Genomic DNA, 26,484 nt, shown 5'->3' with positions numbered 1-26,484 from the left:
TTGGAAGCATTTCCACCAAGATCTGGAAATAGACAAGGATTTCCACTTTCACAATTGCTGTTCAATATAGTCCAGGAAGTTTTAGCCAGAGCCATTAGGCAAGAGAAAGAAATCAAAGAGATATAAATTGGAAAGGAGGAAATCAAGCTATCACAATTTGCAAATGACATATTCTAAATATAGGGGAACCAAAAGTTTACACTGAGAGACTATTAGAACTCAGAAAAGAGTTTGGTAAAGTGACAGAATATAAAAGTAACACACAAAAATCAATAGCCTTTGTATACACAGACAATGCCATGGTGGAGAAAGTACTTCTAAGATCAGTCGCATTCATGATAGCTATAGAAAAGAAATTGAACACCTTGGAATACATTTAACCAGGAAGGTGGAAGATCTCTATGATGAAAGTTACAAAATATTAGAGAAAGAAATAGAAGAAGACACAGAAAATGGCAAAGTCTCCCATGTTTGTGGATTGGAAGAATTAATATCATCAAAATGTCCATTTTACCAAAAATAACTTACAGATTCAATGCAATCCCAATCAGAATACCAAGGACATTCTCAGATCTAGAAAATATGATGTTAAAAATCATATGGAGGCCGGCACCGTGGCTCAATAGGCTAATCCTCCACCTTGCGGCGCCGGCACACCAGGTTCTAGTCCCGGTCGGGGCACCAGATTCTGTCCCGGTTGCCCCTCTTCCAGGCCAGCTCTCTGCTGTGGCCAGGGAGTGCAGTGGAGGATGGCCCAAGTGCTTGGGCCCTGCACCCCATGGGAGACCAGGAGAAGCACCTGGCTCCTGCCATCGGATCAGCACGGTGTGCCGGCCGCAGCGCGCCAGCCGCGGTGGCCATTGGAGGGTGAACCAATGGCAAAAGGAAGACCTTTCTCTCTGTCTCTCTCTCTCACTGTCCAGTCTGCCTGTCAAAAAAAAAAAATCATATGGAAACACAGGAGACCCTAAAAGCCTGAAACAATCTTATGCAACAAAAGCAAAGCTGGAGGCATCACAATACCAGATTTTAAGACATACTACAGAGCAGTTATGATCAAAGCAGCCTGGTACTTGCACAAAAATAAACATTTAGACCAATGGAACAGAATAAAAACTCAGAAATCAATTCACACATCTACAACCAACTAATCTCTGACAGAGGAACTAAAATCACTCCCTGGAGAAAGCACAGTCTTTTTCACAAATGGTGCTGGGGCAATTGGATCTCTGCATGCAGAAATATAAAGCAAGACCCCTACTTAGCACCTTATACAAAAATCAACTAAAATGTATCAAGGATATAAATCTTCAAACCATTACCATCCAATTACTAAAGGAGAACTTTGGGGAAACTCTTCAAGACATTGGCATAAGCAAAGACTCCTTGGAAAAGACCCCAGAATCATAGGCAGTCAAAGCCAAATGAGATTATATCAAGCTGAGAAGCTTCTGCACTACAAAAGAAACACTCAGCAAAGTGAACAGACAACCAACAGAATGGGAGAAAACTATGAAACCAATAAACGATCAATTTCCAGATTCCATAAAGAGCTCAAGAAACTCATCAAAACGACAGTCAAGTTAAGAAATAGGCAAAGGACTTGAACAGGCATTTTTCAAAAGAGGAACTTCAAATGGCCAACAGGCACATGAAAAAATGCTCAGGATCACTAGCCATCAGGGAAGTGCAAATCAAAACCACAATGAGGTTTCACCTCACCCCCGTTAGAATGGCTCTCATACAGAAAGCAATGAACAATAAATCTTGGTGTCCATGGTGGAAATGTACACTTGTACAGCCATTTTGGAAGACAGTATGGAGATATCTCAGGAACATTAAAATATATCTGTCAGATGACACAACAATCCCACTGCTGGGAATTTACCCAAAGGAAATGAAAGCATATGAAACAGTTATCTATACCCCCATGTTTATGCAGCTTAATTCACAATAGTTAAGATATGGAATCAACCATATGTCCATTAACTGATGACAAGGTAAATAAATTATGGTATATATACACTATGGAATACTACTTAGCCATAAAAAGTGAAATCCTGTATTTTGGAAAAAAAAAAAGTGTATGCAACTGGAGACCATTATATTTAGTGAAATAATCCCCCAAAAAGACAAATACTGTATGTTATCCCTGATCTGTGGTAACTGATAGAGTACCAAAGACATAATGTATAGGGATAAAATTGACATTTTGAGATTCAGTGATTATTTACAGCCCTTGTCTGCTTTCAAGGAACAATGTTTGTTTTTCTTACTATTTGTTGAACTCTTTACTTAGTGTAGGGTTAATCTTATGCATATAATGTAAACTGAAAGTAGATCATTGTAAAAATTAACAGTGGGAATAGGAGAGGAAGGAGGAGGAAGTGTGGGAGCATGGGCAGAAGGGAGGGGAGGGTGGGAAGTATCACTCTGTTCCTAAATCTGTATGTAGGAAATACATGAAGTTTGTATACCTTAAATAAAATTTTAAAAAAGAGGGAAAGAGTTTATTTCACCCTCTGTCAAGCCTGCTGCTTAAGGATACTTGTCATTCCAGCAGATGCTTGGCAGACCTTGGGTCCTTTCTTGTCTTCTTCCTTGCTAGCTCCAGTGGAAGTTAGCTGCCATGTTGTAGACTTCTCTGCAAAGAGCCCAAGTGACAAGGAACTGGTGATCCTGGCCGGGAGCCACTAAGGACCTGAGTTCTGCCAGCAGCTACATGAGTGACCTTTCCCCAGGCCGAACCTGAGTTGATTGCAGCCTCACCCAACATCTTGACTGTAGCCTTCTGAGAGCCCCTCAGCCAGAGTCACCCAGCTAAACCATGTTCAGATTTTGGACTCACAAAAACTGTGAGGTGACAGATGTGTGTTGTTTTAAGCTGACAAGTTTTGGGTTTATTTGTCCCACAGCAGTGGATAGCTAAGATAATGGGTTTAAACTTCAGTTCTGGTTGAGACTAAATCTATAAGGCTCGTTCTCACTCTTTCATAAAGAGGTGCTTATAAGCTCATTGAAGACCATTCATTTATACCCTTGGTTCCCCATATCTAATTAGATTTTGCTCTGCAATTTATCAGAAATATTTTTTCTTCATGATGATACTCGGTCTTATTTGTCATCTTTATTAATCAGCCTTTCTCTTAGTTTTTTTCTTAGGACAGAACTTGCTTCTCTGTATAACCTCCTGTTCCCTGTGGCATTTTGTCCCAAAAGATTTGACCTAGATAAGATGAAGATTTCACACACACTCCCCAGCAGAGATCCATTTATTCCTCATGTATTTATTGAGCACTTCCTATGTTGCACACACTGTTCTAGAAGCTGAAGACAGCAGTAAACAAGAGTTCATCATATCTGGCTTTTCCCCTAGAAATTAAAAAAGTGGAGGGTTGTTCCTTGGCCCTGTTCTGGTGGGTAGGTTCTTCCATTATTGAAGCTGCCATCAAGATTAGTTTGTATCAAATAAGAAAAGTTGGCCAGCACAGTTTCCACATCTGCTTATAAAAATTAAATTGTTTTTCAATCAAAATCTGTGGTCTCCCTCAAAATAAAGTCCTTAAAAATATTGGAATATGTATCTGATAAGATCAAAGAAGGTTAATTCACTAAATACAAAAAAGAAAAGAAAAAGAATCCAGAGATAATAGACTGAGCTGGCTGTGACGATGAAACAATTTCATGAAGTTGATGGTATGAATTGGAGTGGTGGCGATGGGAATGAGGACGAGAGGTGAGCTCTGACACATAGCACCCAGGAAGTATCCACATTCCTTGATGGTCAAGAGATGGAAAACAGAGGCTAGGGGAAAGGGAGGAGGCCAAAGTGCACTCCAGGGTGAGTAACTGGGATGGTGAAAATATCGTTACCAGAAGCAGAGGAGCTGGAGGGGGCAGTCAGTCAAAGGCAAGAGATAATGAAATTGTTTTATGACCCATTTGATTGAGGTGAGGGCAGGAAATTAAAATGGGAACAACATAAGAATGTTGGAACACCTGAATTTCTCTGGTCAATAAACCTGTTATCTATAATTTAAAATGTTAATATTATTTGGAGATCTCAACATGTGTACCAACCACAAATTAGTAATGTATGTTCAGGCTGAACATTAAGTTTCATGCAGTCCTTTTCATTTTCCAGCTTGCTAAATTGTAAAGTTTATTTCTTAAATTATGATATACTTTTATCTTTTTACTGAAAGTTTCTCAGGGACAACAGTGAAATTCCCTATTAAAAATGCATACTCATTGAATGCTAAACTTTTCCTTTTATAACTAAATCTGTTTGCCTTTATAAAAATATTGCTTATGATAACTTCATTTTATGAATGTTATTTACTTGCATATATTCAATTTAAAAGCAGATTCCAATAAATTTTTACTTACAATATTGATAATTATTTTCAGAGAAGTCATATTGTTTTTATTTTTTTGAAGCAACTATAACTGAACATCTCCACATGTAAAAATTGGCAATGTTGTACCTTATGCTTAAAGTGAAGCCAGAATTTTCTGTTACTGTAACATAGAGCAAATGGTAGATATTTGAAAGATCTTGAAACCAAGTCAAATGACTGCTTCCCCACTCCTCTTTGTTTGTAAAATTGGTCACTTGAATACACTGCTAAAGTAGGCCAGTTGAGTACACCATCACCCAGAGAATGATGTCATCAGCTAATAGGATCAATGTTTATTTGATAGTCCATATTCTGGTTGTTTGTTATAAAATGACAATAGCAATTATCTGCCTCACTTATCTTATAGAAATATTAGAAGGACAATTTTATAATTTCTGGAGGTACATTTGAAGTCCATCAGAAGGAAAACACTAAAAATGTGGTGTGGTGCCAGATATTCTCATTAGGCATTTTAGAGCTTAACACTATCATTCCTTTTTTTTTTTTAACTTTTATTTAATAAATATAAATTTCAAAAAGTACAGCTTTTGGATTACAGTGGCTTCCCCCGCCCCCATAACTTCCCTTCCACCCACAACCCTCCCATCTCCCACTCCCTCTCCCATTCCATTCACCTCAAGATTCATTTTCAATTATCTTTATATACAGAAGGTCAATTTAGTATATATTAAGTAAAGATTTCAACCATTTGCACCCACACAGAAACACAAAGTGTAAAGTACTGTTTGAGTACTAGTTGTAGCATTAATTTACATTGCACAACACATTAAGAAAAGAGATCCGGCCGGCGCCGTGGCTCACTAGGCTAATCCTCCACCTTGCGGCGCCAGCACACCGGGTTCCAGTCCCGGTCGGGGAACCGGATTCTGTCCCGGTTGCCCCTCTTCCAGGCCAGCTCTCTGCTGTGGCCCGGGAGTGCAGTGGAGGATGGCTCAAGTGCTTGGGCCCTGCACCCCATGGGAGACCAGGAGAAGTACCTGGCTCCTGCCATCGGATCAGCGCGGCGCGCTGGCCGTGGCGCGCTGGCCGCAGCGGCCATTGGAGGGTGAACCAACGGCAAAAAGGAAGACCTTTCTCTCTGTCTCTCTCTCTCACTGTCCACTCTGCCTGTCCAAAAATAAAAAAAAAAAATAAAATAAAAAAAAATAAATAAAAAAAAAAAAAAAGAAAAAGAAAAGAGATCCTACATGGGGAGTAAGTGCACAGGGACTCCTGTTGTTGACTTAACAGTTGACACTCTTGTTTATGGCATTGGTAATCACCCGAGGTTCTTGTCATGGATTGCCAAGGCTATGGAAGCCTTTTGAGTTTGCCAACTCTGATCATATTTAGACAAGGTCGTAGTGAAAGTGGAAGTTCTCTCCTCCCTTCAGAGAAAGGTACCTCCTTCTTTGATGGCCCATTCTTTCCACTGGGATCTCACTCACAGAGATCTTTCATTTAGGTTTTTTTTTTTTTTTCCAGAGTGTCTTGGCTTTCCATGCCTAAAATACTCTCATGGGCTCTTCAGCCAGATCCGAATGCCTTAAGGGCTGATTCTGAGGCCAGCGTGCTGTTTAGGACATCTGCCGTTCTATGTGTCTGCTGTGTATCCCGCTTCCCATGTTGTATCGTTCTCTCCCTTTTTAATTCTATCAGTTAGTATTAGCAGACACTAGTCTTGTTTATGTGATCCCTTTGACTCTTAATCCTTTCATTATGATCAATTGTGAACTGAAACTGATTTAAAACTGTTATAAATTACTGTAATACAATAGGACTGAAAAGGCATTTTCACTCTGAAATATTCTCACATTTTTTTGGCTCTAGTTCTACTTATTGATAACAATGTGTTTATTCATGTTTTCCTGTGTTCTTTGTGACATTAATAAGAGTCAATAAATATTACACTAAAGCCAGAGCCACAGAAAGATGGAAAATATGATGAAGAAATCAAAAGGCTAACTATGAGTTGAAAGAAAAATGTTCATTGAGCATAGAAATTTGGAAACAATAAGGCTGAGAGAGCTGTTGGGGGAGAAATGAAGGTGAATTTGGAAATGATCTTGTGTGGCGTGCTTCTCCTTCGGGATGGCTAACATAGCTAATACAACTTCATGTGTAAGGAAGTATTCCCCAGGCTGAAAGGAAATAGACAAGGTTATGGAGCACTGATGTCTGCTGACTTCTCCCAAGGGTGACCAGCTTGCACGGACTGGCACGTGACTGACAGAACACTGCCCAACTGCTCCCACCTGGGGCTGCAGCTGAGCAGACTCCCATGCTGAAGGTGATTCCTCAGTACCCTGTGGGTGTGCTCATTCTGTCTTCACTGGGTGCCAGGTCCAGCTCCAGCTCCAGGAGCCTGGGAATCCTCTGTGAACTACGACAGGTAACAGTACCACACAGAAGTTGCATCCTAGGAGGGGAGCCCAACTGTGCACAAGGCAAATAAGGAAAGGAAGAGAATGTGTAATGCATGAAAGTATGAGGGGAGAGCATCTGGGTTTTTAGGTAGGTGGGCAGCGTGTTGAGATGATGGCATTCCTTCCTTCTGGTCCTAATCTTCCCCCACCTCCTGCTGATAAAGACAGGATTTGCCTGGCTGACTTCAGAGAGCCTTTTGCTAGACTGTCGAGTACCTCAGTGTGAAATCTGCACCCTGCTTCCCTCCCAGCGATCCCTTGTTCTGGGTCCTTGAAAACCTGACCTTTCTCCTTGAACCCACTTTGCTAGTCCTATTCCTGAGGTGGCACACGTAGGAAGGTATAACATCTGTCCAGCACTCCACAATTCACTGGCAAATTGCTTGTGTCTCTAGGGGTCTGAATGGAGTCTTGCACCCTAAACCCTTTCAGTCTAACTTGAAGGATGAGGGGATCCTGACTCCTGTGACCGTGTGGCTCCAGGCACCAGGATAAAAAACTCCACCGTGTCATTTGTCTACATGCCTTTAAGGGAAGACCCGAATGTGGATTCCCTAAAATTGGGTTGTCTGGATGTCTGACGCCCATCATGGTATTTTCTCCCAGAACTTTTATCCATCACATTGTTCTTTGCCTCTGACCAGGCTTAGCCAGGCTTTCCTATTTCAGCTTACCGAACTCTTGAAATAAATCTTGCCATCTTATAGTGGGAATGCAAAAAATGAAATTAAATTTTAAAAAAGAAAAAGGAAGTCAAACATTGTATCTATCTTACATACGGGTTAAGAACTAAACTTGAAAAGTGCTGCATTTTAGATGGGCCTTTCTTGGTTTTTGGAGGTAGCAGCAGGGGCCACTGAGAATACGTTCCTAACTGCCAAGCCCATTTCTTCCCCGAAACACACAGGGTAGTCAGCAATCACTTGGTGAATTTGAATTGTCGACGGCCTGCTAATCTAACCCTAATTTTTCTTTGCTTAAATAGTCCAGATTGACTGTTTACACTGACTGAGCTTACTGAGTATTTGCTAAATATTCTCTTCACTGTATTTCAGAAAATACCGCTCAAGGACATGACACTAAGTTCTATCTCTTCTTTGTTAGTGAATAATCACTTCCTTCTAAAGACAGCAGTGGAAAATCAACAGTAATTGCCTCTAGAATGTGGTGTCATTCAGAATGTGTAGACAAGTTGAGTTGTCTAATATGTTTTTAGACACAGCTCAAATTAATTAGGTAATTGAAAATCTATACTCTGCCTTGTAAGCAGATCTTAGAATTCAAGGCATGTTAGCATATATGATACTGTACAGGGTTTGATTGCATGTACTGCTAAAGAATTGTATCTTTCCTGTCTCCATTGTAAAGATATGTTCTAATCTTCTTAGTGATGTTTTTGTTAATGAAATAGCACTTTTCAGGCAATTTTTGTTTATAACTGCAGTAATGGCCCTATAGCTTTACCCTGTCATCAGTGTCTCTGTTACTGTAAAAAAGGATATGCATTCTAAAAGTTGACCACCAGGAATTCTGTGTTTTCGGTGACTCGTTCATTAGAAATAGCTGGAATCAGGAACTCTGGGGAAATAATTGATGAGGAAATCAGTTAAGATAACTGGTATGGGGGAGGTGTTGTGGCACAGCGGGCTAGACCACCTTTTGCAATGCTAGTGTCCCACATCAGAGCAAAGGTTCAGAGCCTGGCTGCTCTGCTTCTGATCCAGCTCCCTGCTAATGTACCTGGCACGTGACTGACAGAACACTGCCCAATAGCAGCAGAAGGTAGCCCAAGTCCGTGGACCCCTGCTATACATGTGGCAACTCAGATAGGATTCTTGACTCCTGTCTTTTACCTGACTGAAGTTCCTGGCTGTTACGGCTGTTTAAGGAGTGAACTAGTGAATGGAAGATCTATTTCTCTCTTTCTTCCTCTTTCACTCTGCCTTTCAAATAAATAAAATAAGTATTTTAAAAAAAATAACATAAATATGAAATATTCGTCTTCAAGGTCATTAACGTTTGTCCTAATTATGTATATATAGTCGGGTCTGATATCATCCTGTGATTTGACTCTTTCAGTTTTACAGGGATCACAGTAGTTTAACTCACTGAAACATCTCACTGGGGACAAAAAAAGAGACTGAACTAGCCATCATGTTTTGTGAAGCTTTCTGAACCAATTTGTTAAAAATCCTTTGAAGAACTTGGCCGGAAAAATAGCATCTCTCCTCTTGCTCAGCCAACTTTTCTACTTAAGGATTAAAAAAAAAAAAAAAAAAAGGAAAGCTGGAGCTGGCGCCATGAAGCGGGTTAAGCTGCCACCTGCAGTGCCGGCATCCCATATGAGCACTGGTTCGAGTCCCAGCTGCTCCACTTCCTATCCAGCTCCCTACTAATGGTTGGGGAAAGCAGTGGAAGATGACCCAAGTTCCTGGGCCCCTACCACCAACATGGGAGACCCAGAAGAAGCTCCTGGCTTTGGCCTGACCCAGCACTAGTCATTGCAGCCATTTGGGGAGTGAACCTCTCTTTCTCTCTTCCTCTGTCTCTGTAACTCTGCCTTTCAAATAAATAAAATAAATCTTTTTTAAAAACAAAAGTAAAACTAATTATTCTTGTAATACTTTAGGATAAATACTCTAACAATATGTATTTGTACTTGAAAATGACTATAAGTTTTTATGGAGGATCTATTACTTTTACAGCCCCCATTACTGTCTCATGACTATTAATTGCTGTGCTCATACTATTAGAAACAGTAAGTGTGGGACCAGTGGCACCTACGTCAGACATTTCACCCTGTTTGCTTCACTGTCCACCGTTCCCTTCCCCTTGTCACCTCTGTCAAGGTCATTGCCCTACGTGGGTGTCTGTGTCTCTGTAGTGAGTCTCTTGCTCTTGACTGATGTAGTCCCTACGTGCAACTCTTTTCGTACAGATTTGTCTGCCATGTCTCCCCACTCTGAGGCTACATCCTGCCAGCCTGTGTTTAACATCTGCCTTTCCCTGCCTGACCTGCATGGACTGCCTGGCTCACCTTGCCCTTCACTTCTCTTTGACCGTGGGCCGAGTGTCTCCCTCAGCCCAGAAGGTCTCTGTTGGCTCTGGGCTCCACATCACTGTCTGCTCTGCTTTCACCTGCCCTGCCTGCTCTGTCTGCCTTGTCACAGACAGTGACAGCAAGTCCCCAGTGATAAATCTGTGTTCTGGCAAAAGTACTCTCAAGTCATACCTCTTCATAGAAACTGTATTACTCTCTAGAAGTGATTTAGGACATCTAAAAGGGATGTTCTTTGGCACTGAAATGAGAATCAGAGTGAACATTAGGCACTGTAGTCATATGTATGGATTTCAGAAATTGTTACACCAACATAAAGTTTTCTTTTAATTCCATTTTCCCATGAAAGTTTTGAAGTATCCTCAAACCTAGGTCAAATATTTTCTTTTTAATTTTATGCTATGGTATTTTATTTTAATTTTTGATTTACACATAATATACATTTTTATGGTTTTATGGGCATGGGTAAACTTTTTCTGCCTAGAACCATTTGGATGTTTATAAAATCATTCACAGGCCATACAAAATTAACAACTTTTAAAAGCCCACTGTAGGTTTACTGAATTTCAAGTCCCACTCCACCTGCAGTTGCCTTGGCAGGGCCAGGCCAAATCATTTTTGAGGCTTTTATGTCCCACACACTAGACATTCCCCACCCCTGGGTAATGTTTCAATACATGGATACAGCACAAACTGACCAAATCAGATTATTGACATTTCTGTTTTCTTTTCTTAGTGTTTGGAGCCCATGAACTCCTCTCTTCTAGTTCTTCATGTAGTATAGTGACTGTAGTCACCCTACAAATATTTTTTACTTATAAAACCTCAAGGTGCTCTCAGTGGCTTATCAGCACTTTAAAAGCACAGGTATAGTTTTTGAAGTTTTTATTTCATCCTATTTCTTAATATATAGTTTTTTTTAAAGAATGATAGTTCTATCTTATGATAAATTTTGAAGAATACATTGATTCATGATTTCACATGATAAATATGAAGGTTGGTTTAACTGATATGTAATATTTAAGTATTCTTTGAGATTTTTGACTAGTATTTCTGCCTGTAGAACCTGTTAATATCCCCTTCAGCCATACATATCTCACCCCAACTATTCAATGTATTATACCGATAAATAAAGAAATCATATACCAGCTAGTTTATATTTTTGAAAATTGCATGGCATAAAGGGAATTCAGTTATGTTACATAATTTTTTTAATTTCTAAAGGACTAAGGAAATAACTTGTTGAAAATCTGGGCAAAGAAGCATGCACATAATTTTAAGTGTTCTGGAGCAATGATTTCTATAAATGAGACTTTTTAAGAGCCCCTAAATTAAAATTTTTTAATAACCTGAAACCAATATTAACTTGAAGTTTCTTTCATTATTAGCTAATGTTTCAGAAGTTTCAAGAAAGCCCTGTGAAATTCCTCATATTTTTACTTTTATTTACTTTTAATAAATTGTCTTCAAGGAAATTTAGTCTTCCTTTAATTTTAATTTATGTGGCATAGGAGCCAGACCTTTCCTGCTTAGTTTCCAGATGGAAAGTGATTAAATTTAAAACATTGTTAATTTAAGCCAACAAATACAAATGATTAAACATAGCCAATACGTGGGGAAGCTACTATATGCAAAATTAGAGATATTCAGTTTGTTTTAGCATGACAAGCAAAATCTATAACCGCTGTAGTTTAGATTTTTGCAGTGTTCCTTTTAGGAAGGAATAATTCCTAAGAATTGTGTTCTTCATTTCTTCAGAAACATTATAAAGCATATAAAATCAATATAGATGGCAAAGCTTAAATTTAGAAAATCAAAATTTAATTATCTTACCAATTAATCTTAATTAACCTGTCCCCCCCCCTAAAATTAGAGCCCACTTCCATGTTTCACCTCAAATTCAAGGTGTTCTTAGTTCTCTTGAGGCAAGAAACTAAATACAAATATTTATTCTTTAATTCCTCAAAGACTTGTTACACAGGGCAGGCATTTGAGTATAGCAGTTAAGATGCTACTTCGGATGCATCATCACTTAGAGTGCCTGGGTTCAAGTCCTGGCTCTGCTTCTGAGTCCAGCTTTCTGCCAGTGTTCCCTGCTGGAGGCATGTAGTAATGGCTCAAGTAGTTGAATCCCTGCCAGCCACTTGAGAGACCTGGATTGAATTCCCGGCTCCTGGCTTCAGCCTGACCCAGCCCCAATTGTTACTAGCATTTAAAGAGTGAACCAAGGGCCTACACTGTGGCGTATAGGTTAAGCCTCTGCCTGCAGTGCCAACATCCCACATGGATGCTGGTTCGAGTCCCAGCTGCTCCTCTTCTGATCCAGTTCTCTGCTCATGGCCTTGGGAAGCAGCAGAGGATGGCCCAAGTGCTTGGGGAACCCATGTGGGAAACCCAGAAGAAACTCCTGGCTCCTGACTTCGTATTGGTTCATTGCTATTGCAGCCATTTGGGGAGTGAACCAGTAGGTGGAAGACCTCTCTCTCACTTTCTCTCTCTCTCTCTCTCTCTCTCTCTCTCTCTCTGTCGCTCCTTCTCTCTGTCTATAACTCTACCTCTCAAATGAATAAATAAATCTTAAAAAAAATGATGAGTGAACCAGCAAATGGAATTACTATCTCCCCCCCCCCTTTCAAATAAAATAAAAATAAAACAAAAGATTATTAAGCACCTAAGATTGTTAAGCACTAATCTAGACTCAAAGGGTTTAAAAATGTTAGAGGGGTAGATGTTTGGCCTAGCACTTAGGATGTCACTTAAAATACTTACATCTCATACTTACAGGGTAGCAAACGTCTGGCCCATGCTGTATATGGTCTGCAAAATAATTTAATCTGGCCCTGCCAAAGCAATTAAAGGGGAGAATCAAAAATTCAATAAACCTATAGAAGGCTAATTTTTTTAAAAGGGTATTTTATTTTTATTTATTTGACACATAGTTACAGACAATGAGAGTGAGAGACAGAAAGAAAAGTCTTCCATCCACTGGTTCATTCCCCAAACAGTGGCAACATCTGGAGCTGGGCTGATCCGAAGCCAGGAGCCAGGAGTTTCCTCCAGGTCTCCTATGCAGGTGCAGCTACTACTGCTTTCCCAGACCATAGCAGAGAGCTGGATTGGAAGAGGAGCAGCCAGGACTAGAACCAGCACCCATATAGGATGCTGGCACTGCAGGCAGAGGATTAACCTCCTGTGCCACAGTGCCAGCCCCTGGAAGACTAATTTTTTTTTTTTTAGATTTATCTATTTATTTGAAAGATTCACACAGAGAGAGGAGAGGCAGAGAGAGAGAGAGAGAGAGAGATCTTCCATCCAATGGTTCACTCCCCAGTTGGCCGCAACAGCCAGAGCTCTGCTGACCTGAAGCCAGGAGCCAGGAGCTTCTTCCTCCTGTGTGGGTGCAAGGGCCCAAGGACTTGGGCCATCTTCCACTGCTTTCCCAGGCCATAGCAGAGAGCTGGATCAGAAGAGGAGCCACCGGGACTAGAACCAGCACCCAAATGGGATGCCGGCACTTCAGGACAGGGTGTTAACCCACTGTGCCACAGCGCCGGCCCCAAGACTGATTTTTAAGTTGATAATTTTTTTTGGCCTAAAAATGATGTTATAAATATACAAATGGCACTGGCAGAATAAAGGTTCCCCTACTCTGCAGAGTGCCTGAGTTCTGATACCTACCTCTAATGTAGTCTCTAAAAGGTTCAAGTCTCTCTTAAGGCTCAAGTTGTTGGGTTCTTGCCATCCACTTGGAGACACGGATTGAATTCCTAGCTCCTGGCTTTGGCTAGGCTCTGTCCCAGCCATTATAAGCATTTGGGAAATGAACCAGCAAATGGAGCTTATTCTCTCTTTCTCTATCTCTCCTTGTCTCTCTTCTTCTAAAAATAATTCAGAAAAGAAAAAGAGTGTTTGACATGGCTCTTGTCCCTCAAGGAACTTATGGTCTCCTAGAAAAAAAAGAAGTCTTGGGTTTACTGCCAAGGTAAACTTCTTTAAATTTGCTGGTTGTTTCCTTATGTTTCATGCACATTTATGTCAGTCATAAATTCTTCAATTTAAATTATTACAGAAAATTTTAGGTAAGCAAAATGTAAAATTATAGCTGGAAGTTGAACAGGTTAACACTTGCCAAATGATGCCACGACTGGAAACAAAATAAGAATTAAAAATAAAACAGCTGTGCATTTTTAGTATATATTCTTGAGCCATTTTGAGGTATAGTTGAATATCCAAAAAAGGGTAGCTTTTTCATTAAATAAATAGTGAGCTTGCTTTCAGCTTGTCATTCACAGTTGGCTAGATATAATTGCTTCCTGGAGTTCTGAGGCTTTTAAAATGAAGCCTTCACTGCCCGACGTGCTCTGCGCACATGTGGAATGGAGAGCTGGGCTGCTGGGAGCTCGAGCAGTGGATTCTCCTCAGATAAAGCTCAAGATGGCCTGAGTCTTCTGCTCAAAAGCGAGGCCTGCAACCTGACTGGTTCTCTTTAAAAGCTTTGCAGCCGTAGTGAGACAACTCAGGAAGAGGACTCAGTTTGATAAGCTGATTGAACACTGTCTAATGCCTTTTCAGGTTTAACATGCTAAAAAAAAATTTTAAATCTGTGTGTTTTGGTTGATTTCTGCTCGTAATTTTTAGTCCGTTACTACCCCTTGTATTTTCCTTAGTCATTACTGCATTGATTATTACTTAAAAGTCAGAGTTCATTTTTCAGAAAAAAAAAAAAACATGAATGACTATTTGGCTGACTTCAATTCATAGTTTCTTAAAGATATTCTGTGTAATTTCATAGAGGCCTCAAACTTGTGATGGTTAATAGCACAAATTCAGTGAATTTTGGATCTTTCTTTAAAATTTTTTTTATGTTATTTGAAAGTCAGTTACAGAGAGAGGGAAAGGGAGGCAAAAGAGGAAGGAGGAAAGATGAAAGGGAGGGAGGGAGGAAGGAGGAAGGAACGGGAAGAGAGAGAGAGAGAGAGAGAGAAAGAGAGAAAGGGAGAGAGTGCTTCCATATTCTGGTTCACTCCCCAAATGGCTACAATAACCAGGGCTGGGCCATGCCGAAGCCAGGAGTTTGGAACTCATTCGAGTCTCCCTTGTGGGTGGCAGACTAAGCACTTTGGCCATCTTCCGCTGCTTTCCCAGGTGTATGAACAGTGAGCTGGGCTGGAAGAGGAGCAACCTGAGCTTGCACCAGCACTCCCATAAGAGATCCAGTGACGCAGATGACAGCTTGGTTCACTGCGCCACAGTGCTGGCCCCTGGATCTCTTTTTTTTTAATAGTAATAATGATAATAATAATTCCTACAGAAACTGAAAGAGTTATCTGCTATAAGCAGAGATTCTATTACCCTACTTGTTTGCTTTTCAGAGCCCATGTCACCTTCTGGATTCCTGGTTTCATTGGTCAGAAGTTGCCGTTTCTGTTAGGTACACTTTACTGTGCAGTGTAATGGAAAATTTTGTGCGGAACCAGCTGTGCCTCTCTTGCTCTACAATGAGAGCAGAGTGAAAATTTGAATGGAGAGGACAGTGATTGCAACCTGACTGGAGTAATCAATGCGAGAACATCCCTACACCTTTCCTCTGTAACAAGGGCAAACACAGCTAAAAAGCTTGTTTGAATTCTGCTTGACATAACAAGAACCGTTAACTTTATCTCTCTCTCTCGCTCTCTAAATATGCTAACTCATCACTATGCTGCCTCTCAGGTCAGCCTGCTCAGCTCAGCTGGGCTGGCTGCTCATACACACAGGTGAAATTCCTTAGGGCCCTGTTGAAGGTTGTCGGGTGCTTAAACTTATTATTTTAACATGGGAAGTCCAGAGCCCAGGACTATCTCAGATCCACAAAATAAGATGAAGGGCCTTTTCTCTGTATACTCTAAATCTATTTGCATTTTCTGATTATGTGGTTCTGCCATATTTGTGTCATTGAGTGCTATTTCTGAGCAGAAGTTATATCATGACAGAGTCATCTTTTAAAATAGTAAAAAGAATGACAACAAAAAGAAGTAATGACAGGAGCCCCCTCTGTGGCACAACAGGTTAAACTGCCACTTGAAATGCCAGCATCCCATATGGCAGTAGCAATTCCAGCCCCAGCTGCTCTGTTTCCAGTACAATGTGGCTTCCTGCTAATGTACCTCAGAAGGCAGCAGAAAATGCCACCTCTGTAGGAGACCAGGATGGAGTTCTGGGCTCCTTGCTTTAGTCTGGCCAAGACCTGGCTGTGGCCCCATTTAGGGACTGAACAGGCATATGGAAGATCTCTGTCTTTCTGTCTATATATTCATCCATCCATCCATCTTTCCTTCTCTGCTCTACTTTTCAAATAAATACATCTTTTTTTGATTTTTAAAAATAAAAGTAATGACAAAGTCTTAATCTGAAGTCAAGAAAATCAAGGAAAATCTTTGTTGGCAGCACTGTTAGATTCTAGCTTTTATTACATACTTTGTAAAACTAAAAGCATCTTGTATTACTGTTGCTCACAAATAGCTGTCCTTCTGCCATGCTCTTTTCCCCTATCATCTGCCGTGCAGAACAGCTGTTGTTACCTGTGATGAAAAGTATCTCATATGCAAAAGTGATCTTATTTAGGTACTGCACTGATTTGATTTCCCTTTGTCCATGTTATCATGATTTTAATGTCCTGGTTGTATGTGCTTCATCTGTTTTTTCTTAACTGTATAATTTACCTTTGATATCTCAATTTGCCTTGTAAGTTGAATGCCTGAAGATCCGCATAAAGGATTTACAGTGTAATCATTTCAGTATATTTTGAGGTGCTTTTCAGTGAACCACATGGTTGTAATGTGCGATGTTAGCTTTCTCACTCTGAGGTGGGAGGCATCTTTTCTGATGCTACGCGACTGCCAGGGTTTTCCTGGATTCCTGACTTGACTCCTAGATGCCGAGAGGGACTTGCCAGTGACTTAGTGTTGAGATCTTGTCTCCTGCATTTGCCTTTGTCTTCCTCCTTAATACAGCTCTTGAGATACAGCACTGCCCTTCTGCATAATAGTGCTTTTTATACCATGCTTGCCTGGTCAGTACAGAGCAGGGGAGACAATAAAAATCAGCAACACCTGCTCTGCTTTGCCCACTCTGGCTGGCTGCAGCCTCATGCTTAGATCTCTTTTCTCCTGTGTTGATTTAACTGCATCAAAAAAAAAATTTTTTTTTTTGAGACTCCACTAGAGAAATGGCACATGTCATACACTCTTGAACAAAGCACTGTCCTTCGGAGCGTGAGCAACTTTGGGAGACATCACCTATCTAGCCAACTAAACATCTGACCAGTAGGATGACATTAAGCCAAAGACAAGCTGAACCTCACATCCAGTGTTTTCATACACTGAACAATAGTCATGCTCTGACTGTGGAAAACTCATGCGTTAGCACATTCTGTGGCATCTAAGTACAAAATAAGTGATATCTATAATATCCTTTGGAGAGGTTCCTTGTCTCCTATCTGGAGAGCTAAGACATGAAACTCCAATTGTTTAAGGTCACAAATGTATCTGAGGGAAATCATTGTGGTCCAGAGGCTCCCCAAAGAGATGGAACTTGAACCAAGCCCTCAAGGACCTGTGTTACCAACTGCCTCTGCCATCTCCTGAATTTCACCATTAGTGGAAACTGGCTGTTGGTTTTGCTTCCCTAGAAAAGGGCTGGTGCTGTGTTATAGATTGTTTTCCCCCTCCACATAGATGCACTGTGTTCCTCCAATTTATGTAGAGTTTCCTCTGCTGTTATCTCCTTAAATATTCCCTGAGACTGCACTCTTTCCACTTTTTTAAACTATCTTCTCCTAGACTTGAGTAGCAAGCTCCCTCCCTACTCCGCCATCTTAATCCAATATCCAATCTCTGGCCTGATTCTTATATTGTAATCTAATCACTTCCTGCGGAGTCCCTGTATTTGCTGAAGGTGATGGATTAGCCTTTCAAGACTGCAGCCCAAACAGTGCTGGTTGTCTTGGGCTTTCCCCTCAGCTGCCTTCCCCGATCTTACTACTGCTGCCCCGAGATACACTCCCGCCTGTTTTCTCCAACCACCCCATTTCCTTCGCACTTCAAATTTACCTATAAGAAGATGCCAAGACTTCCTGTAAGGAAACAGGCTTTTCTTTATGGCAGCACGTATGCATAAACCAGGGAATACACACGTGAGCAGATCTGTGGGCCCAAGAACAAAGAAAGCCTTAATTGAGGGAACCCAAGTTAATTAAAAAAACATCAAGTTAATATAGCTTATTTTTTTTTAATTTAGCATATTTTTTTAGCTACTGTGTTTTAAATTCAGTTCATCAAAAAAGAGCTTTGCTCCCATTCACTGGAACTTGCTTTCTTCTAATTTGCTGAAAACATTTTTATTCAGCTATTGTTGACAGTAAGCTTATCCTTCAGTTCCTTTTCCACGACTTTCTGAAGTACCCATGTATGTTTACTTGCTGTCTCCTGTATGCCTCTATATGATCAACTTTCATTCTGTTTAGCAGACACCGGTTTGTTTTGGGATTTTGAGAAAAATATCATATAGGTACACTTGGAAAGAAAAGATACCAAAAAAAATCTATTCTCAAGTGAAATTTATATATTGTAAGTTCTTTTTCATAGACTGTCATATTGAAAGCTAATTAAAAGAAAATATGGAAGTTTTATCACCATTAATGCCATCAAGTTTCATTTATTGAATATTAAACAAGTATGTCTTGACTTACGACTAGATGCCAAGTTCTGAAGACTGAACACTGAACAAGGTAGACAAGAACCCTGCCTGTGGCCAGCACACATTCTAGCAGGAGGTGAAATGGAGATACAGACAAATAATCAAATGCACAGCCTGGAGAGATGGCAGTTTATTTCCAGATTCTTTTCCCTATACCGTTGCTTCAAGGCCATGTCTACAACCTAGTGACCTGTCATGTTGAGTTTGATTAGGTCTCAAGGTACTACCCCCTCTAGGAAGAGTTGTTTAAGGGCCTTAGTCTAGTACAAAAATGAAAAGATGATGAGACAGCTGGGAAGATCAAGTTTCTCACAGTTAAAAGGGAATTAAATGGACTTTACTCCCAAAATTGTAAAGGCAAAACTTCAGTCAGTCATTCGGCAAGCATTGATTGAGCACTGTATCAGTCAGCATTCTATTATGCTCTAGGATTTTTACTCCCACATGCATGCCTTATATATCTCATAGCCTAATTGAAGAGACAGAGGCAGCAAATAAATCCTACTGATAATGCTATAATAAAAGCTTATATGAAATACAAGAAATATATCACAAAAGCAGTACAAACTCTGCCCAAGGGAAAACTTAACAAAAAGTGACATCTAAATTGGGTCTTAAAGGTAATGTGTTGGGAGTGGGGAGAATGCTGGAGGGAGGTGTTTAGGCTGACAGTTAAAGCACTGATTCAGACACCCATGTATCATATCAGAGTACCTGGGTTCCAATATCTGGCTCTGCTGCTGGCTCCAGCTTCCTACTACTTCAAATTCTGGGAGGCAGCAGTGTTGGCTCAAGTAAATTGGGTTCCTGCTGCCCACGTGAGAGACCTGTATTGCACAGCCTTTCGGCTTTGATCCCAGCCGGGAGCCTTTGCAAGCATTTGCATAGTGAACCAGTGGATAGGAGCATTTCTCTCTCTCTCTCTCTCTCTCTCTCTGCTTCTCAAAAAAATTTAATTTTAAAAATGCTAATAGGGCCGGCACCATGGTTCTCTTGGCTAATCTTCCCCCTGTGGTGCCGGCACCCTGGGTTCTAGTCCCCATTGGGGTGCTGGGTACTAGTCCCAGTTGCTCCTCTTCCAATCCAGCTCTCTGCTGTGGCCCAGGAAGGTAGTGGAGGATGGCCCAAGTGCTTGGGCCCTGCACCCGCATGGGAGACCAGGAGGAAGCACCTGGCTCCTGGCTTCGGATCGGCGCAGTACCGGCTTTGGCATCCATTAGGGGAGTGAACCAACAGAAGGAAGACCTTTCTCTCTGCCTCTCTCTCACTGTCTATAACTCTCTCTCTCTGTCTCTCTCTCTCACTGTCTAACTCCGCCTGGCAAAAAAAAAAAAATGATAATAAATAAAGGTAACTGAAAGTTCCTCAAGCTTTCATTACATAGTAAATGATTACTCTGAGTCTTATGTGTGCCAGGCACTGCTGTAGGCACTGTAGCCACAGGAGCTAACTAGATGCTGTCCCTGTCCTCTTATCAGGAGAAAAGCAGACAATAAACAGATAGACGAGTAAATAATATTAGTTGCTGATGTATGCTATACCAAAAAGTAATGTATGTTAAGAAAAGGCAACAAGCAATGTTTTTTTAATGTTTTTAAATTCATTTATTTGCTGGGAGTTGCATGGGAAACAACATGAATTTCTGTCTGTGAAGGAAGGAAAGTAACATGGCAGTTGGCAGCTGGATCCCTAGGAAATGGGACAAACAAGCAAGCGACCCATGCTTTCTACTTCAATGCCTCTTAAGTTGCCTGCTCACTATTTTCAATAAAATTATCAAAAACCATTTCAATTTCAAAAAAGTATGGCATAGACCCCACTCACTGGTCTTAAACTTTCTTTTTTAATTATATATTTTATTTAAGTTATACAAGTTTCATATATTTCCTTTATATCATTATAGGAATATAGTGGTACTTCCACCTTTCATCAAAAGTGATGTTGTTTTAAACAAGATGGTCAGAAATGTCCTCCCTGATTAGAGAATATTTGAGTATAATCATGAATGATAGGGAAAATAAGACCAAGAAGTAGGAGAAGCCATTCCACGCAGAAGGAACAGCATGAACACAGGCAGAACAGGTGACATAATGGCATCGTCAGTGCTTGGAGCAAGATGGCATGGGGTGAGGGTGGATGAGGCTGTAGAGAAGGAAGGATCCAAATGGTGAAAGCCAGGGTTCCATGCTCAGGAATTTGAATGCCCGCATTGCTGATGGGGTGGAAAGGGAGTAGATTTTGAAGGCTCATTAAGAGACAACTGATGTGATTAGATTTGTCTTTGGTTGAGTTTTTGGAAAATTGTCTCTAGCAGCAGCATGCAAGATGAACTTAAAGGAGAAGCGCAAGAAGTTAATTATAAGGTTATTGTGATAGTGCAGCTGATAAATTAATGTAGCCAGATCAAAACAATAAATGAGGCTAGAGTGGAGATGATGGAGTTCAGATGTTTTAGGAGATCCAGTTTATAAAGTCTGATCTAATGCCCTGTAGAGGAAGGGGACAGTCAAAAACAACCTCTGGTTTAAGCCTGGGTGACTGTAAGTGGTGATAATATTGTTAAGCAGCTCCGGGGTCCCTGGAGGAAGAGGTGGGATTAGAAGCACAGATAATGAATGTGATTTGGGGCTGTGGAACATACAGAGATAGAAATTAGAAGTCGGCGCTAGCTGAAATGCAGATTTGGCTATTACCAATATTTCACATAAGTTAACAAGAAAGAGCAAGAAGAGTCAGCATTATCAGGTACTGATGAGAAGTTTCTTGGGTTGAGGGTTTTTAAAAGGGCATTGGATTTAACAATTGGAAATTCCCCCAGAGACTTCAAGAGTGGGCTCAGTAGACGTGGGTGGAGGCAGAGCCATCTTGTGGCTGGGTTAAAGGATGAAAGGACGAGAGGCTGGGATTGTCCAGCCACGGCTCTGGCTTCTTCCTCCTTGGAAACTTTGAACCTGGGGTCACTCAGACTGGCTCTTCCCCCTCCCTCCTTCCTTTTCTTCACTCAAAGCACAGGACTGGGTGCTGAGTCAGGCTCAAGAGGAGCATCAGAGCTAATTCAGATCCGAGGGTCTCGAATAGGAGAGGCGCTGTGACGCCAGATGCTGTGGCAGGGACTTCCTCAGTGGGGAAGAGATGACACCCATAGTTATGTTAGGTGAAGAAATTCCAGACCACGGGACTGAGGCAGGACAGACAGCAAAAGACTTGCAGGGCTGGTGGGGGAAGAACATGCCTGAGGAAGGAGTGGAGTCTGGCGGAGTGTGGAGTCGTGGGCTGAGTCCGAGGGGGTAAGCTGATGTTAATGAGATGCCTAGGGTTCTCTGAGCACAGGCATTGAGGCTGTGCAAGGAGAGACTGCTGGCCGTGCTTGTGGCCATAAGGTAGCAGTGAGGGAACAGTTAATGAATTGAGATGTGGTCCCAGCAGCATTTGGCATGCAGACGTTTAGTGAATATCTTGGAAGAGAGAGTGTAGTTCAGGGGCTGTGGAGGAGCCGGGCGGGATTAGACGCCGAGTTTCTGAAGGGCTGGGAGTGAACACCTGGGTTCCATTCAGGGAAAGGATGGAAACAGACTAGGGGACCTCTGACAGCTTGGAAGTGCAAAGCCCAAGAGGCAGGCTTGGCTGGGAGCTGACGCAGAGGTCAGGGTAGGGACCCACTCTCCTATCCCGAGGGCTCCAGGAGTTGCCAGTGGGTCCACCAGGTCTCCTCACCCCCACTCAGACACACCCACGGCGTGTTTCTCTTGCCTGCAACGCCCAGTGGGGGGCGGGGCTCGAGGGCGAGGAGGTGGCTGTTCCGAAGCCTCGAGAGCCTTCAGTTCCTACCAGACTCCGGCTGGGGTGCCATCCTGCCCCATGGCTGGACACGGGCCCTCAAACTTCTGCCCCTTCCCGGGTATTGGCGGGGGCGGCCTCGGAGGGCCAGTACCGGTGCGGGTTGACCCTCTGACCTGGTTGAGCGCCCAGGCGGGCCCTGGCAAGCTGGTGGTCTGGCCAGGGGTCGTGCCGGTGATCAGGCCGGGGGTCTGTCCAGGCCCTGAGGTTTGGGGTGTGCCCCTGGGACCCCCACTGTACGAGTTCCAGGGCGGAATGGTGCCCTGCGGGTCCTGGCTGGGAGCTGGCGAGGCTGGGGCCCGCTTCTGGAGCCCATCTGAGGGCGCTGGCCCTGGGCCCTACATCGCCCTGCGGTGCGTCCCGAAGCTAGCGCTGCCAGAGGACGTCTCAGCCATTCAGAAAGAAGTGAAGCAGCTGGCCCAGGAGCTGAGACAGAAGCGGTTGACCCTGGGCTACTCACAGGCCGACGTGGGGTTCGCCGTGGGAGCGCTGTTCGGGAAGGTGCTCAGCCAGACCACCATCTGCCGCTTCGAGGCCCAGCAGCTGAGCTTGGCCAACATGTGGAAGCTTCGCCCGCTGCTGAAAATGTGGCTGGAGGAGGTGGATGCGAAGAACCTTCTGGGCTTATGCAAAATGGAGATGATCCTGCAGCAGAGCCGGAAGCGGAGACGCGCCAGCAGGGAGAGGCGGATCGGAAACAACCTGGAGAGACTGTTCCTGCAGTGCCCCAAGCCCACACCCCAGCAAATCAGCCGCATCGCGGGCCACCTGCGGCTGCAGCAGGACCTGGTCCAAGTGTGGTTCTACAATCGCAGCAGGATGGGCAGCCTGCCAAGCAGCGAGGCCTCAACTCGCGAGGATGCGGCGGCAGCCGGGCCGCCTTTCCCAGGCCCTCCGGTGTGCTTCCCGCTGCCACCGGGGCTTCATTTTGAGCTCCCCCACTGTGGGGGGTGCTGCTTTCCACCTCTGCACCCCTCCGCGCCTGTCCCCGCGGGGATGGCCCTCCTGCCGGCCCCGGCCACCACCCTGGGCCTCCCCAGGCTTTCCAGCTGAGGGGCCCGCCTCTGGGGAAGGTCGGGAATCCGCTCTGGGCGTCTTTTCCGCCTTTTAGCATTAAGTTCTTTGATGTCTAGAAGTTAGGAGTGCTTAGCAGGGGATAAGGGTGGGAGTTTAGGAGAAAGGTGGGAGAGAAGTTGAAGTTTTTTGTTGCTTTGTGTTTTTCCCTAAAGTACATTTACAATATATAGATGATTACAATATTTTGTTTCTCTTTGTTGTTAATTGAGGATTCGTTCATTATGTCTGTTATTCTTTGTGGTTATCAGTAAACACAAGTTTAATTTTTTTCTTATAAACACAATATGGAATCAAAAACACAAGGCAGGAAAGACTTTACACCAGTTTTTGTTAAAACAAAACAAACAGAAACAAAGTTTTATAGACACAAACACAAAAGCCAAGATAGTCGTTTCTCCTGGGGCAGGTATGAGATGGGATGGAAAGGAGACCACAGACGCGGTCCCCCCAGCCCTGGCAGTCACTCAGCCCTGCCCCTGCCCCTGCCCCTGCCCCTGGCCTCTGGGTGTAGCTCCTGTGCTGCCGGTCGAATTCGAATCTAAATCCCCGTTCAGCCCCAGCTCCGGTTTGCTCCTCTGGTTGTCAACTGCATTCCATCCGCTCCTGGGAATCTCCTTTACTTTCTCTGGAGGTCAGATATGCTTTTGAGAGGACGTTTGACGTTGATCCAGCATTACCTGGCGGCTTTCACCATTGTGTATCTTAAAATCACTTTTCTAGCCTCTCCCAGTTTTCTCCTTGTACTTGGGTCAGTTTTGATCATAACTTACCCGGTGGAAACCCTTAATTCCTGTTTTCACATCTGCTGCCACACACTTGTGTGTGCTCTGTTACTTCATAATTCTATCGCTCGGTGTTACTGTCTGAGTTTATGTCTTCTGTTTGCTTATTGATCTTGCCATTTTTGCTTTCTCTACTTTTTAATTAGCTTTGCAAAGGATTTCTCCATAGATCTTTTTTAAGAATAAGCTTTTGGATTTTCATCCTATTTACTAGTGTCTAGTTACTAATTAATCTTAGCTTTTATTTTTACTAACTGCTTTTTCCTAGTTTCTTTCACTGTTCTTTTCCTCATGTACATGAGTGGTTTCTTTATATGATTTTTATTTTACTACTGGCTGTATGGGAAATGACTTTTGTGGGGACCCAAAAGACTTACACTCTGATCTTCTAAACTCAAGTCCGTGGCAGAGTTTATTGTCATGCAAGTCAGGCGTTACTGAGGCCTCTAATTTCCTGGTCCTGAGGATGTAGAAACTCTGACCCTTTATCTTAGTTTGTGTGTGAGGGTGGGGGGAGGGTAAAATGCCAAGGGGGTTTCAAAAAATTCATGGAAAAATATAGTTAAAAGATAATGTATATTTTCATATATTTTCAATGAACTTTTTTAAGACCCTATATATATATATATCATAAAATTTATCATTGTAACCATTTTTAAATTTTATTCATTTATTTTCATTGTATGTGAAACAGAGGTGGAGAAAGCTCTTCCATCCATTGATTCACAACCTAAATGCCCACAACAGCCAGACTGGGCCAGGCCGAAGCCAGGAGTCCAAGGCTCAATCCAGTTCTCCTATGTGGCTGGCAGGGACTAAAGTATATGAGTCGGCTGGCGCCACAGCTCAATAGGCTAATCCTCCTCCTGCAGCGCTGGCACCCGGGTTCTAGTCCCGGTCGGGGTGCCAAATTCTGTCCCGGTTGCTCCTCTTCCAGGCCAACTCTCTGCTGTGGCCAGGTAGTACAGTGGAAGGTGGCCCAAGTGCTTGGGCCTTGCACCCCATGGGAGACCAGGATAAGCACCTGGCTCCTGCCTTCGGATCAGCGCGATGCACCACGGCGGCCATTGGAGGGTGAACCAACGGCAAAAGGAAGTTCTTTCTCTCTGTCTCTCTCTCTCTCACTGTCCACTCTGCCTGTCAAAAAAAAAAAAAAAAAAAAAAGTACATGAGTCACCACATGCTGAATCCCAGGGAACATTATCAAGAAACTGAATTGGAAGTAAAGTAGCCGGGACTTGAACCAGGCACTCCCTGGTATGTGGGCATGTAGGGGATGTGGGCATCCAAACTGCTAGGCCAAACACAACCCCAGTTATTTTTATTATTATTATTTTTTCATTTTGATTGAAAGGGAGACCCAGGTAGAGTGATCTCACATCTGTTACTTTATTCTCCAAATGCCCACAACAGCCAGGACTGGGCCAGGGCAAAGTCAGGTGCCTAGAATGCAATCCAGGTCTCTAATGTAAGTGGCAGGAGCCAGAGTGCTTGAGCCATCAACTGCTGCCTCCCAGGGTGCCCATTAGTAGAAAGCTGGAATCACAAGCAGAACCAGGACTGGAACACAAGCGTGCTGAAATGAGATGTGGGTATCCCAAACAGCATTTTAACTACTAGCCCACCAACTGCCCAGCCCCACAATTCTAATCATTTTTAGTATAAATTCAGTGGAATTAATTAGTTAATTCACAGTGTTGTACAGCCATTACCACGGTCCTTTTCCAATATTTTTTCATTACTCCAAACTTAAACTCTGTGCCCATTAAGCAAGAAATTCCATTCCCTTTACCCCCAGCCCCTGATAACCTCTAATATACTTCATATGCCTATGAATTTGCCTATTCTAGACATTTCATATTCATGAGATTGTACGATATTTGCCTTTTTGTGCCTGGCATTTCACTTAAATGATATTTTCAAGGTTCATCCATGTTGCAGTATGTATCAAAACTTCATTTTTATGACTGGATAATATTCCATTGTATAGATATACCACATTTTGTTTATCCATTCGTCTGCTGATGGACTTGGGTTGATTCCACACACTGACTGTTATGAATAATACTATTAATATTCATATACAAGAACATTTGAGTAACTGTTTTCAGTTTTCTTGAGTATATACCTAGGGGTGGAATTACTGGGTCATATGGCAATTCTATGTT

At 42.5% G+C, this 26,484-nt stretch overlaps 2 protein-coding genes across 12 annotated transcripts in view; both read left to right on the top strand.

Moving 5' to 3' along the window:
• ARB2A (ARB2 cotranscriptional regulator A) overlaps window positions 1-26,484 on the top strand; it is a 466,145-nt gene that overhangs the window by 316,356 nt on the left and 123,305 nt on the right. The gene's annotated exons all lie outside the window — the stretch shown is intronic.
• POU5F2 (POU domain class 5, transcription factor 2) lies at window positions 18,478-26,101 on the top strand. Its single transcript, XM_070056473.2, has one exon. It carries the CDS (start codon window positions 22,479-22,481, stop codon window positions 23,508-23,510), a length of 1,032 nt encoding a protein of 343 aa, XP_069912574.2. The 5' UTR covers window positions 18,478-22,478; the 3' UTR covers window positions 23,511-26,101.

The sequence above is a fragment of the Oryctolagus cuniculus genome, chromosome 14 (assembly GCF_051225735.1).
Source record: "Oryctolagus cuniculus isolate XC-2025 breed Fujian yellow rabbit chromosome 14, ASM5122573v1, whole genome shotgun sequence".
In the NCBI taxonomy this organism is placed as follows: Eukaryota; Metazoa; Chordata; class Mammalia; order Lagomorpha; family Leporidae; genus Oryctolagus; species Oryctolagus cuniculus.
The sequence above is the reverse complement of the archived record's forward strand: the minus strand, read 5'-3'. Positions and strand labels throughout refer to the sequence as shown.